Source organism: Molothrus aeneus, chromosome 3 (assembly GCF_037042795.1).
Source record: "Molothrus aeneus isolate 106 chromosome 3, BPBGC_Maene_1.0, whole genome shotgun sequence".
Classification (NCBI taxonomy): domain Eukaryota; kingdom Metazoa; phylum Chordata; class Aves; order Passeriformes; family Icteridae; genus Molothrus; species Molothrus aeneus.
The window spans coordinates 20,196,927-20,211,078 of NC_089648.1; the positions used below are offsets into that span (position 1 = coordinate 20,196,927).

Consider the following 14,152-nt stretch of genomic DNA (forward strand, 5'->3'; position numbering starts at 1 on the left):
ATCACACAATCACAAGGTTGGAAGAGCCCTTCAAGATCACTGAGTCCAGCACATGCCCAACATCAAGGATTAAAAAGCATTTTCTGACATCTTTAGGTTAGCAGATAATTGGACACAGACTACTTTCTTGGGAGAAGGGCTGTAGTCTTTAAAGCACATTTGTTAACTCTAGCAGACAGCCCAGCAGCCCTGGCCCTCTGGGAGCCTTTCAGCTGGGGATAGCTGTCCTCAGCTGTGTGACACCACCTCACCAGCTACATGCTCCCACCCACTGTGGCATGAGCTCACACTGAACATCACCCACCTGGAAGCATGCTTTATGTAAGGAAACTTTCTCATACAGACCTATTCCTTAATAGCACAAACACCCCAAACTGCTGCCAAGGCTGCTTATCCCTGCTGCTTTTAGAAGATGTGGTCTTTCCTGGCACAGATGCCCCAACATCCAGAGATGCCCCAACTCTTTGTGGCCACACATGGTAGGGATCTAGCAGCAACACTGGGGCTGGCTACAGGAGCTCCCTTTGCAGCAGGAGCAGGACAACATGAGGGTTATTCCCAGGAATGCAATCCACCTGACCTATTGCAGGTACCTGCTCAGGAGGGAGCAAACAGGGCCTGAAAGTGCCCACATCTCCATGGGCTGGGGATGACCACCAACAGAGATGTGTTTAGACATCTACTAACAGGACACAGCAGGAACATCAGTGGAAATGTCCTGGCACACCTGCCAACTGTATTCCATTATGGGTTTCTCCAGTGGCAGTGTTACTACTTCTCTCCTGCTCTCGCCAACTCAAAATAATAATGGAGAGAAAAGGCTGCACAACAGTCAAAGAAGGAGAAAATTATTTGTAAGAGCAGGTGTGAATGATGGGGGAGTCACAAAAAACACTAAGGAAAATGAAATAATGAAATGGGACCATTTGATGAGAATGAAGACAAACCAGAAATAAGAAATTCTGAGCTTCCAACTGACAGCCAGGTGCCTTTTCCTGTCCTGTGTATGGTGTTGCAAAGCATAAGACAACTGATAAAGGTGTGCTAAGCAGTGAGGTGAGTCAAAAAGCAGCAGGAACAGAGGTGCTTGCTAACAAAACAAAGGCTTCTAGAAGACAAATAGGACACTGCAACAGAAACAAACATTTCAGCCTTTTATCTCTCAAATTAATAAATTACTGAATATAAGCTGAAATGCAGAAGAATACACAGAAACTTACCTGTTCTCCTCAACCTCAATCCTGCCAACCTACCTGTAGAACTATCCTTGCCACAGGCAAAGTTAAATGTTGGCATTTTTCCCCCTCGTTCCCCCAGTTGTCCCAAAAGCAATGACAGGAGCTTTTGTTCAAGAAGCAAATAAGACCACTGTGCTTGGTTACCCTGCTACCTCAAGTCCTAGCAATGAGTACATTTATTCAGCATTTTGCAAAAGGTTTTGGAAGCCATCAGAGTGAGTAATGTGAACATACAACCCATTGCCTCTGTGTATATTATGCTCAGCACCAAGAAAGAAAACAACAGGCTGGTGAAAACTGTGCCAGGATGGGCACTAATGGTCAGTTTCTAACTCAGCCTTACTGGATGTAAACAGCAGCTTTCCAGTTAAAAGCAAGCCATTGCCTTATCTTCTTCTTTGGATTATTTTAGAGCATTTAGGACATGGAATCATATATATAACATGTCAGATTTGACTGGCAGTGACAGATACTGAAGCACAGTCCAGAGGGTTCTGCAATTAGCCCCTTAGTGACTGTCACCATCAAGCAACTGTGCTGTCTCTGATTTTATGCCTCCTGGTAACAAATACCAGCTATTGTAATTTTGCAACATTACAATTCTCAAAAGACACTAGAATACCAGAGAAGCAAGAGATGGATGTATACTACATAATTAACTCTGTCTAGGTTTTCATCCTTGTTTCACAGCTCCCACAAACAGCCAAGGAAAAAAAAAGAAAGAAGAGCACTGCACTTTCAAAAAAATTAAGAACCACCATTCTCTTTGTTTACTCCTTTCCTCCAGCAGGAGCAGGATGTTCTGAAAGGTGCTGATGGAGGGGATCCATGGGGAAACAAATCATTATTATAGTTAAGTCAAAACCTCTGTTTACCTGCAAGCCTTTTTTACTTACGTGATTCAAACTCTCTTACAGCAAGCAGCTTCTCTGACTGTGTTCTTTCAGGGTGAGTTTTCTAACAAGAAGGGGAAAAAAATAAGAAAACATTTTAATGTTTCACTTCAGCAGTTTTGTGTACTCATTCAGAATTTGGGAACTCCTACCTGTAAGACAAACCCAAATCCACAGTCTCTGGAATTTATAGGAGTAGATGAACAGCAATGAGTTAAATTGACTGCCCTAACTAAAGGCATAGAAATATTCTCTCCACACCAAATTAGGCAGCCAAAGATGAACTCCTCTCAAATTTATATATATAAACTGAACAGTATTTTAAATATGTCATTTGCTTTGTTCTAGACACCCAGAAAGCTGCTAACAATAGCAAGCAGGCAGAAGACAGGCTTTGCTTTGAGGAAAGTGAATAAACTGACTGTTGACAGAGTTCAAAAGCAACGCTCCAGTGTTGGCCTAAGGCCACTTCTTTGTAATCTTGGCCATTAAATATGGCTTTGCAGGTGGCCCAGCAGCTGAGGTTCAGGGACTATGGTTTGCATATTTAGCTTTTATATGACATGTAGGGTTCTCCCCCCTCACTGTAAGCAATGAAAGCAGAAATTTACTCCAACGACTTTTTGTCATTAAACATTGGATTTTGTTTGTGGATCACCCCCAAACGGCTTTAATTAAGTCACACACGTGTACATTCATGCACACACATCTACACACACAGCAAGGATGCAGCTACCTTCCCAGCAGGCCACCAAAATCCTCCCTACATACAATATCCAGGTTGCCCTTGTCACATAAGCAGACCTCAATCATAAAAATATGCTTCAAAGAGGATTTGTTTTTGCAGAGAGAGTTTAGAGCTATACAAAGAGACACAGCACAATAACCTTGAAACTCATGAATCCCATCCCACCCCTGTAAGCTGTTGTGTTATCCATATAGTTAAGGAACACTCAAACGGAGGTTGACATTGCAATCTTCTTTCCTTACTCACAATTTTTTTTTCCCAAACACAAAGGGTCTGAGATTTCTCTCTCAAACTCTGGTTTTCACCAGCTAACTCATAATCATAAATGTTTATACCTGAATACCTCAGAGGTGTTTTGACTAATAAATGTACTGAGATTTATATGTTACACAATGCTGTGCAACTGTAGCTGAAAAATACTATAACAGACAACTGCTTCATAAAGGTATCAGTGCCTGCAGCCAGATAACTCCAGAAGCATTCCTTGGAATTAAACCCAAATAGCAAATCTTATTCTTCTTTCTTTTTATCAGTGTGGTCTTGGTGCTTGCCCACAGGTGACAACAGCTCAAGTCTACCAGAACAGAGGCTGAAACACCAATGTGAAACCACCAGTAAATATTCCCAGGCTCTGTTCAGCAGTACCTTGGCCACAGGTTACAGCTGAAGACCTCGCTAGCCTTTCTCTAGCTTCCCACAAAAGTCTCCAGCTGGATCATGCTGGCCCTGACCCTGCTGCAGTAGTGTGATGGTCAGTGCATTCCGCTGCTCGAGCTCTGTGTTACACCTGTCTGTACACAGGAAACTTGTGTCTGTGTGTCCATATGTGCTTTGCAGGGACAGTTATTGTCGGTCAGTTTTCATTTTCCTGACTTCCCTGGCACCCAGAGCAGGAGCAAACCTCCCAAGCCTCGCCTTCTGCTCACCTGTTTGGCAAGGATCCTTGCTGTTAGCCTCACAGTCTCTGAGGGATGCCAGTTCTGCCCAAAAGTGCACATGGAGGCACATTCCAGCTTGTGCATTGGCCAGTCTTCCTTCTGAAAACAGAGGAAAAAATAATTAAAAAAAAAAAAGAGCCATGGAGATAAACTTATGAAAAAGGGGATGAAGCTAGTCCTGCCAGATCCTAGAGGTCAAGTGAAATGTGTTTCCTTTAAAAAATAAGGTGACGCTCAGTAAATCAGAACAAAAGCTTGAGTCACATTTAAGGGGTAGAGCTATCCTGCTTTTTCCCAAACAAATCCACAAGGGATGAGCTGAGGTCAGAACATCTTCATTTACTCAACAGAAAAAAAGTATTAAATGACAGAGGAGCAAACAGACAACATGATTTATAAATCACCAGTTCTTATTGTTCAGATCAAGCATGTGAGGACGCAGTAGGTCTGAGCTTGATGACTTTATTGGGTTCATTTCCATTTAATGCCTTGGCCCCTCACTATGAGGTGACCCTGCTGTAATCAGGAGTAATGTGTCTGAAGTCAATGGATTCACAATCCCTAACAATCATTTGACGGTAAGGTCAAACACAAACATTCTGGTGGAATTATCAGATTTTTTTCCTTAAATGTTGAAGAATAAATGTACAGCTAGACAAGGAAAAAAACACTAATACAGACAAACATTTTAGCAGAATGTATAGAATATAGTTTAGGTAATGCATAGCATATTCCTAGCTCAACAGACAGTAACAACACACAGGAGTGATGGCAAAAGGCACTCATTGGCTTTTGTCACTCAACAAATTTCACCCAAGGCCACAGAATCTTCCAAACAATAGCACAGAATCAAATATAAACAATCTGCACTAGCCCAGGCTGTCCTCAGACTACATCAAATTTCATTTTATTAATTCATTTAAACATGGAAATATTCAAGCAATGCAGTTATTTATTGCTATATCTCATCCCAAACACATGTTTATAGCACTATGTTAGAACAGACCTATAGTTTTCTGTCTGCTTAGGAAGCATCAGATTTTGCTTTCATACCAGATTCAAACTGGTGGAAAACACTAGCAGAGAAAAAAACTCACAACAAATCCCACAAATCTGTAAGTGAAAACTTGAAAAAATTTTAGCACCTTCCAGAACGTTCTGAAATCCCATTACTGTGATTCACTCATATGGCAGACCCTAAGTTGGCCCACTCAGCCCCAATTTTCAAAAATAATTTAAAAAACCCACCAGTGTGGCCCATGACAGTGACTGAGTGGCACAGAAGGAACAATTTCCCTCAGCTGCCTAACCACTAAGGGCAAGAGCTGTTTGAAACACCAGGGAGACACCCTGGAGGCTGTCTGAAGCATCTGCACAGGACTGGTAGATGTGCTACTGGTCTGCTGGGAGATGGATTCCTTGTGGGAACTACACACAGCACCCCAAAGCAGGGAACAGTCAGGGGAATCAGGACCCTCAGTGCCTCCTGCCTTGGCTGGTCAGCTTATATACAGGTTTTGCAGATCAAAACAAAAGCCAAGATTACTAATTTCAGAGTTACTATACCAAAATTTCTTCCAGTGAAAACAGTTATTTTAAGTGTCCTGGGCACAGACAGCTTTAGGAGGTTATTTTATTAGGAAAAGAAAGGTCAACACCTGCCCTGGCCTTGGGTAGGGTTTGAAGCAGTGAAACACTGCAAGGGTATTCAAGCCCTCACAATGTCAACTTTGCTGTCTTCAATATCCCACTATGGTACTTCCAAAAAAACCTACATACAGCCTGCTTGAAATAAGATCCAGTGTAAATATTCTAAGAGATGTGGCAATACAGACCAGAACCAAAATAGTATATTACACTGTAATCATGTCATGTGAAATTACACTCTCAGCTCTCCTACAGCTGTCACACTACAAAATGACTCCAGAGAGACCCATTTCCCACATATGCCCCAAAACCTTTTCTGGAACATTCCTGACAGCCTTTGCTTAGGAATCTACAGGATAAAGGCTAAAAAGACACAGAGGGAAATCTCATTTCTCACCTCTTCTTGCTTACCCAGGACACCCACTAACTTTAGCATGCTTGTTCAAAAAGTGAAGGCACTGAACCTGAAGCTTTGCAGGACTCTCATCCATACACACCCATTAAATAAACAGAAGAAATTACCTGATAAAACAAAAAATCAAAATGCAAAATCACGTGCCTGTCTTGAAGCGGTGTTTTAAAAAAAATCCATTTGTCCCTTTATTCTTTACACATCGTTAATTAAAATCTTTCCCTAGGCAGAATCACACTGAGTTGTATGAACTGGTAGGGAGGTTAAAGGGACAAGATACGGCTGAATTGTGCAAAATGAGATAAAAGCCTGAAACACCACAAAAAAAAAGAGGGTTCTGATGACTGAGTAATACCTGGGATAGAAACACCATGACAGCAGCTTTCCCTGCGATCACAGCAGGACTGTATTTTGCATTCTTTTCCACATTTTCCTCCAGGTAGTTTGAATTATAACAAGTAGCATTGTTCTAGCTGAATCTCTAATGCTACATTAATGATATTTTCTTCCTATTTTCATTACATCCACAATATTTTCCCCTTCATTTAGGAATGACAACATTTTTGGAAGGGAAGTTCTTTAAAGCTTATGCCTTTTACATCAAAGCATGGGAACAGTCCTCTTCACCAAGTTCTTCAAATAGATTCTGCCATCTAGGACTACTGGATTGATTCCCAGAACACTGTCTTATACCTCACCATAGGAGAAAAACAACAAGTGACAAAATATAATATTAAAAAAAATTAATCTCAAGTCCAAACAAATGTCCTCATACCTCTTTTTTCACATGGGCTTTTTCAATACTAAATAAAAAGTTCTATTTCACTCAATTGAAAAGAAACACAGATAAATACCAGAGAGAAATGATGGGCAAGCCAGTGCAGGGTTAAGCTCACTTCTTCAGAATCTTAAGGCCCAATTGTGATCAAATGGCATCAAACTCCTTAACTGAATTCCAGTGAGGCAACTTCTGAGGTCTGATATTAATTAGTAAAGTTCTCTGATACAGCCTTTCAGCAAGCAGTGAAGGCAGAAGTTTTATATATCTTCAGAGCCACCCTTCCCTATCATCATTTACCAAACGCTGGGCTAAAGAGGGTATTTGACTTTCATGGGCTAGCATTTAACATGTTCACAGAAGACATTTGCCAAAGAAAAATACACTGGGAAAGTTTTTGTATAGGGGGACAGACACCCAGTGCAATCTTGCAGTGTCAAAAACCTTTTGTGCAGAATCATTACAGCAAAAATATTTTGTATTTTTTTTCTACATCTTTACAAAGACAAGTAGGCAATTTCTACAAGGTCCCATTTAAAACACACCTGCTTAATGCTAATTACAGGTGTGCAACTACATTTTCAGGCTTACTAGCTAGTAAAAATACCTGTTTCACTCACTCCAGAAATACCAACTTCAGCAGCCTTTAATGCGACATGTTAAAAAACACCCCATAAGTGGTTTGTTCAAAATATATTTCAAATGTTGAAATTCACCACAGAAACATCTCCTTCTGCACACTGGCTAGCTATCTCCACTCTCTTTGGGATAAATGATAGCCATGTCTAATAACAGCAAGAGGAGTTCCAGTAGCTGGTTCATGTTCACCAGGTCCACAAAAAATTGCAACACATAACCCTATTAAAACATTTCTCTTCAGGGTGTTCCAGCAGCTAATTTCTAAAGAGAAAAAAGGAGCACAGGTCTCCTCCGCTTGACTAAAATGATTATAATTTAAGAAGTCAAGACCCAAACAGCTGCAGATGGGGGCTGAAAGCCACTACTATAATAACAGGCATGCTCTCCAAGGAGGTGAAACTGGAGAGTGGGACGGTGTGAATCTGCTGGAAATCACAATCCCTTTTAAAAGGAGACCTGGATTCGGGCTTGGGGAAAGAAAGATCCAGCAAACCCAGACTAGATTCAACCCACAAAACATTAAGAGCAGCAAGGACAAGCAGTGAAGGCAACTTCCACTCTTATGTGCCCTGAATCCACACCTATGCAAGCATCTAGCTTAATATAGGTGAAACATGTGGTTATCCATCCCAAAAGCATGATAAGAGACCAAAACAGGAACACTAAGGAGCTGTGCCAAAGCCTGTGTGTGTGTGCATAGATCCACCTCTCCCCATAATGAGCAAGAATTCCTATGAATTGTGGTATAAGACATCTTTAAGTAAGAAAACAGCAAGCTCAAAAGCTTTGGGTTTTTATCCCCCTATGCCTCACGTGGTAAACATCTGTCTAACTGCATTGTATTGACTGACAATGTACCAACCAACATATGAAATCATATCATGTTCTTGTTGGGTGCATACAATTTTCAGCTGAATTGACCAAAAAATATGGATTTACAGGGAAAAATTAACTTATAAAATAAAAATGAAATGAACAATACCATGACAGTTCTCAAGTACAGCCCTGGCCTTTTATGAGTGTCTCATGATGTCTCACATCCATGCAGGCAAAAGGGACACATTTCCTGTACATTCCAGTGTTACAAATTCAGTATCAAGGCACAGATATCCTTTTTAGCTTTTACAAAGAATTGCTGAACTGCTGAAAAGTGCCTTTGAACAAGAGGCTGTCTGTGTAGCACAGTGGAGTCAGTGGAGACCAGTTTCTAGAGAATATTGTCCTTGAAGGTAATTTTGAAAGAATGTCAAAGAATTCAATCTCAGCAACGTTCATAAATTTCATCAGACTGACTCAGAAGGGCCCAAAAGATGGAAGACAGTGCTATATAAACTAGGGAATCAAAAGCCATTTGTATATCACCAGCAAGGATGAGGTACTAGTACCTGTGCATGTCATACTATAGTTTAGACATCAACAAAATCTAAAAAAGGCCTTTATATCTAGAGCATCATACCACACAGCAACAGGTAGGAAAGATTCTAATTCACTAACTTATCAGACAGACAAGCTTTTGCTGAGCAGCAGCTTTAGCAGACTTAAGGACACTCAGTTTGAGCAGTTCAGGTTTTTACTCTAGGAACATGTCCCTCTAGAGAGAGACAATTCTGACCACCAAAACATAAAGATTAAAAAAAAAAATCAATCTAAAAAAAGGCAATACATGTACAAAACTTCACAGGGAAAAAAAAATAAAATTAATCAATCCCTCCTTGTTTGTAAGTATAAAAGTATAAACTTTGTCAAGGCTGGAAGTCAGGACAAGCAAAGGACCACTGATGAGAAGAAATAAGTTCTTCCACCTCCAACATGACATCTACTTGCTATTTTTCCCAGCACAAATTACTGAGCTTTCCTACTTCAGAAAATCTTGCACAGCTGTTTCATAAGCCATTGTACATTTTATATAGTAAGAGAAGAAACAGTTTCAGAAAAAAGCTGCTAAACAGCTGCTTTGTTCAAGGATTTCCTTATCTCATCTAGTTAAAAGCTTGCAAGAAATAATGACATGAAGAAACATTTCTTAGAAACAAGCATTTTTCATGAATGAATCACAGGCTTTCTCTACACTGTCTTTAAAGCTCATACAGATTTCTCTCAAGACCCTTAAAGATGCTCATACAGTAAGCTTTCACTTTGGCAATTCTATGAACTACTGCAAATTTTGTAAAAAACTCCTGTTAAGCCTTTTGAGATCTCCTGATGCCTCAAAACCAAAAGGCTATTTGATTCACCCACAACTCACTAGGATTCTGTGGGAAAGCAGGAAGTAGGGGAGGTAATAGAAGGAAAACTGAGGAGAGATCAGGCTTCTTTTGAAACGTGTGCAACAGGAGAATAAGAGACATCCTCGAAATAAAAGCAACAGCCATGTCCAAAGTGCCTGGGCACTGAGCAGCACAAACCATGACATCTCTGACCAGGTAATGACAACAGGGACCACTTGGCATGGCCCCATGCACCCAAGAGCACATTAACATGCGGGACAAGGTTTGGATTATTTATAGCTGGCACACAGTGGCATGCCAGGCCTTGGGTCACTCAAATCCCTCACACTCTGTGCACCACAGACCTTGCATAGCTCACATTATCCAACCAGCAACCCAGATGGGTTTTTCCACACAGAAACTGGATCATTCTTCCACATCAAGCTGAGAGCCCAAAAAGGCTAGATTCTAATAGTCTAACCCTGTCTCTTTTTTTCTTTTTTCTTTTTTTTTAAAGATGCCTATTCTAATTTGAATAAAAAACAGAGTGAGAACCGTATGCAAATGTTTTGGATGTCTTTGTATTGCTCTACTTTAGTATGCACTTACGTTCTACATCCTTTAAAAACCAAAAGGAATAAAAGTTTATCTCACTGAGTAAGTTCAGGAGAAAGCCTGATAAGTTTCAAATGGTTATGACTACCATCAGCTGTGGTAGTCTCAATAATCAAAATATTTCAAATATTCTAAAAAAAAATCTTAAAAAACTCTCTCTCTCTCCTAAGATGGCTATTTAGAGATTTGATTTTCTTCCATTAGACACAGGATCTCTTATCAGTTTAGTGAGCTAATGCTAAATTATCAGGTCTGTCCTTAAAGGAAGAAGTAATACAGACATAATTAGTGGGTTGACAGGCAGCTTTAATCAAAGTCTCAGTGGTACCAAGCCCTGAAGCTACTGATCTTGAAAGAGTCATGCAGACCATGTCGAAATCCTGTAATTGTCCAATGCACAGCTCCATGGTCAGCATCTGTGGGATACTGGAACTGACTGGACTGCTATTAACCACAGCTACAATTAGAGAATATCAATGCCACACAAACAAAAATTGGAGTTCTGCACCCCCACCCTCCTTCCCCCCACCCTCACAAATTGCATGACCGTACCTGACATTCCACATTGCAATAAAAGGCCTGTTTGCATCTTCCACACTTGGACAATCCTTCTTTCCTTAAAAAGAAAACAGAAGTTATTCTGTTCTAGAAACCTGAATGAAATAAAAGTGTATACTGGATCACTTTTTGCATCTAATACAGTTTCATTTCACAATGAAAACTGTATTAGACTTTCAAAAGCATATTTTTCCACGCAGCTCTCATCATGCAAAAGCACTCTGCTTTCTTGATAAATTGCTGGGTTTGAAGACATGTTACTCCATGCTATTTGACAGACAGCATCATATTTTGCCACTATACAAAGAATAATGAGCTAAAGTTATTGTGTTTTGCAAACTTTAAAATCGCTCTGTTCACCAATATTAACTCTTTGGTTCTGCTATGACAACTCTACTGCTTCTTTGGTTACAGAATGCATGACCTTTGTTGAGTAAGCGCCTCCAAAATCCAATAAAAAATACTGTGTTATTAAATATACTGTTTGATCTCCTGTCACCTGAGAGCCCCTTACTGTGACACCCTGTCTGCTCTGATATCTGTGTATTCTGAGCAGACCTAAGGCCCACACTCTCCTTTTTTATATTTGTATATACCCCACCAGAGGGAACTGCCACGAGGAAGGTCCTTTTCTGCTTTAAAGTGCATGTGTTGCAAGAGATCCCACCAAAAATAGAACATGTGTTACCCAACAAGTGACATTTTGGTGTGACAGCAATAGGGATCTCTCAGCAGTACTGAATGCTTTTAAAATGTCTGCATACCCTCCCTGGGGTAAGTAGAAATAAATAAATAAATAGCCTTACACTGAGGTAAGCTCACTGGAGTAAATCAAGGGTGAGGGTCCTTACATGATGTGACAGTGTGCAACATTTGGGTGGTCACTGGCATTTGGAGCCCATAAAACCCAGCGAGCCTGGCATCCTCTGATTGTATCTGCAAAGCACACAAGGTGCAACCTGAGTGAGCCGGGCTAACACCATGACTCCTCTTGCTGACATTACAAGCAAGTATTTAAAGTAACAACCACTATCTCATGCAAATACAATGTTACAGCCTCATTTTGCCCATGTAGTCACAAAAGTTCTCAGGACAACTTGGCCAAGTTTCCCTTCCCACGGCTGGTGTCGAGCCCACAACCTCCCTGCTAGGGCTCTTTGGAAGTCCTACCAGCACAGATTGGAATCTGTACGTGCTAGTTCAGCGCTAATGCAACAGTCACAGACACAGAACACATGTCTGAGCGCTGGCGGATCACCTTACATCACCCAGACATCGCTCCTCTTAGCGGCACTTCATCACCCTGGTGTGAAATAAATTTCAGATTACCGCACTAACTGCTGTCCTGCTGCAGTCAGTGGGTTCCTTGATTGCCGTGCTCCTCCAGAGCTCCAAAGGAGAAGCTTGCATGGATAACAAGCAGCTCTTCCCGAAGATAACCAAAAGCTATTCCATGAGATAACTATTATCCTTACAGTATTACTTCACCTCAGTGAGGTATGGAAGTATTCCCGGGTCCTGTGGCAGACAAATCTGAATATGATAAACAAAACCAGACAGCTTCTCTGGCACAAGGAAACTTGTGGTTAGGTACAAGAGTTAAAAAAAAAAAAACAACAAAACTCTTAAACCAAACACACACCTTCTTCAAATTAATGGAACTCGCTTCACCAGCTTCACTAGAACTGTATTAGGTGCTCATATCCAAAGAGTGGGGTGAATCAAGTGACCAAGTCATAAGCAGATAAGGTAATGAGGAAAGAAAAAGGAGGTATGGACAAAAATAGCACAATTGCAACAGTTGTTTTTCTTTGCTGAGGCAACTACTAACATTTGCTCTGAGTTATAACCAGGTAAGCACTTAATTCCTCTGCAAGCTGTCAGAAGCCACAAAAGTACTACACTTTCTAAAAATATGGTGTGGTGTGGTGTGATGTGCTAGAGTGTCATATCCATGCTGAATTTGCTAACCCCAATACACCTTTTAATACACCCTGCAGCAGCTCAGATTGAGAGGCTTGAGGCAGACACTGAAAACCTCCCCTGCACACAGGTGAGGAGGAGCTGCAGAGGCCCCGGCAAACCCGAGCCCCCGCATCCCTCCAGCACCAGGAATCCCGAAGCACTCAGGAGCAGGCAGCACTCCAGTCCCAGTATTCCCAGCCAGGAGACAAACAAGTTCTTGCATTGCCTGTGCTCCGCCCCAGTAAAAGTAATTTGCAGACTAAGGTTTCAGACACAGGTAATATACAAGTATTGGTGTATATTTCAATACGGAGATATATACATTTCAGTCATAGATATTCCATCCGCACTAGGGAATGTGAGGTGTGAATTAGGCGATTGCAGACCCTTTCTCCTTTATCAAACCTTCATTAAAACCACCCAACACCAAGTTATTACAAAACTAGACGGATCAACGACACTTCCTGCCAGAGGATGGTTACGCACGTGTCTACGTGACCGCCAGAGCAGGGGAAGAGCAGAACTTTTTTTTTTTCCTTTTCCTTTCTCTCTCCTGAGCTGCTCAACACGGAAAACCAGCTTTGACTTTAGACCTCCGCGCTGCCACAGCAGCACCACGAGCCGAGGAGGGGGAAAGCAGCGCCGCCGCCCCTAGAAGCCGGGCGGGCCCGGGCCCTACCTGGCGAAGCAGGCGTCGCAGTGGCTGCCGCGCTCGCTGACCGTCAGCACGGCCGCGTAGGCCGGGCAGCTCAGCAGCAGCTCGCCCACGGCGAAGCGCCGCCGCGCCCGCAGCCCGCGGCCCTTGCCGGCGCTGGCGAAACGCTCCAGCCCGTCCAGCTGCGGCGCCGCCTCCGAGCGCATCCCGGCGAGGGCAGCGAGCCGGGCGGGCTCGCAGCGCTGCTCTGGGAGCCGGGGCCGCCGCCGCCGCCGCCGCGGGAAGCGCCTCCTCCGGGCGGCGCGGGCCCCGCCGGCGGCTGCGCACCGGGAGCGCTGCCCGCCGAGCCCTGCCCCGGCTCCGGCACCGGGAGCCCTGCCCGCCGAGCCCTGCCCGGGCTCCGGCACCGGCACCGAGCCCTGCCCGCCGAGCCCTGCCCGGGCTCCGGCACCGGCACCGAGCCCTGCCCGCCGAGCCCTGCCCGCAGCTCCGGCCCCGAGCCCTGCCCGGCCCGCGGACACGCTGCCCACGGCACGCTGCGTGCGGTGGAAGCATGCCGCGGACCCACCGGATCTCGGGCAGAGGGGGCTCTGCCGCTGGCCTCACGGCCCTCTCGTTGGTATTAGCACCTAATCCAGCTCCCACCGAAGTCAGTGAAGCGAGTCCTATTCACTTGAAGAAAGGTACAACTGAGGTGATTTTGCTCTCCTCCTGAACATCAGTGGCTTTTCCCAGCCTCTAAGATTTGCTGTTGGTTTTGTTTTTTAGGTTTTGGGGTTTTTTTAACTTATATGCCTAACCATAAGTTTTCTTGTGCCATAGAAAGTGTCTGGTTTTATCACATCTGGAAGATTTCTGT

The 14,152-nt window shown here is 43.0% G+C and overlaps 1 protein-coding gene across 1 annotated transcript in view; it reads right to left on the minus strand.

The window, feature by feature from the left end:
• Positions 1-13,499, minus strand: part of SMYD2 (SET and MYND domain containing 2) — a 28,799-nt gene extending 15,300 nt beyond the window's left edge. Inside the window, exons 1-4 of the mRNA XM_066547843.1 lie at positions 13,318-13,499; positions 10,668-10,731; positions 3,806-3,916; positions 2,135-2,195 (exon numbers count right to left, since the gene is read on the minus strand). Coding sequence (XP_066403940.1) covers positions 2,135-2,195; positions 3,806-3,916; positions 10,668-10,731; positions 13,318-13,499 — 418 coding nt within the window. The remainder of the gene's footprint in view (positions 1-2,134; positions 2,196-3,805; positions 3,917-10,667; positions 10,732-13,317) is intronic.
• Positions 13,500-14,152: the final 653 nt, after the last annotated feature.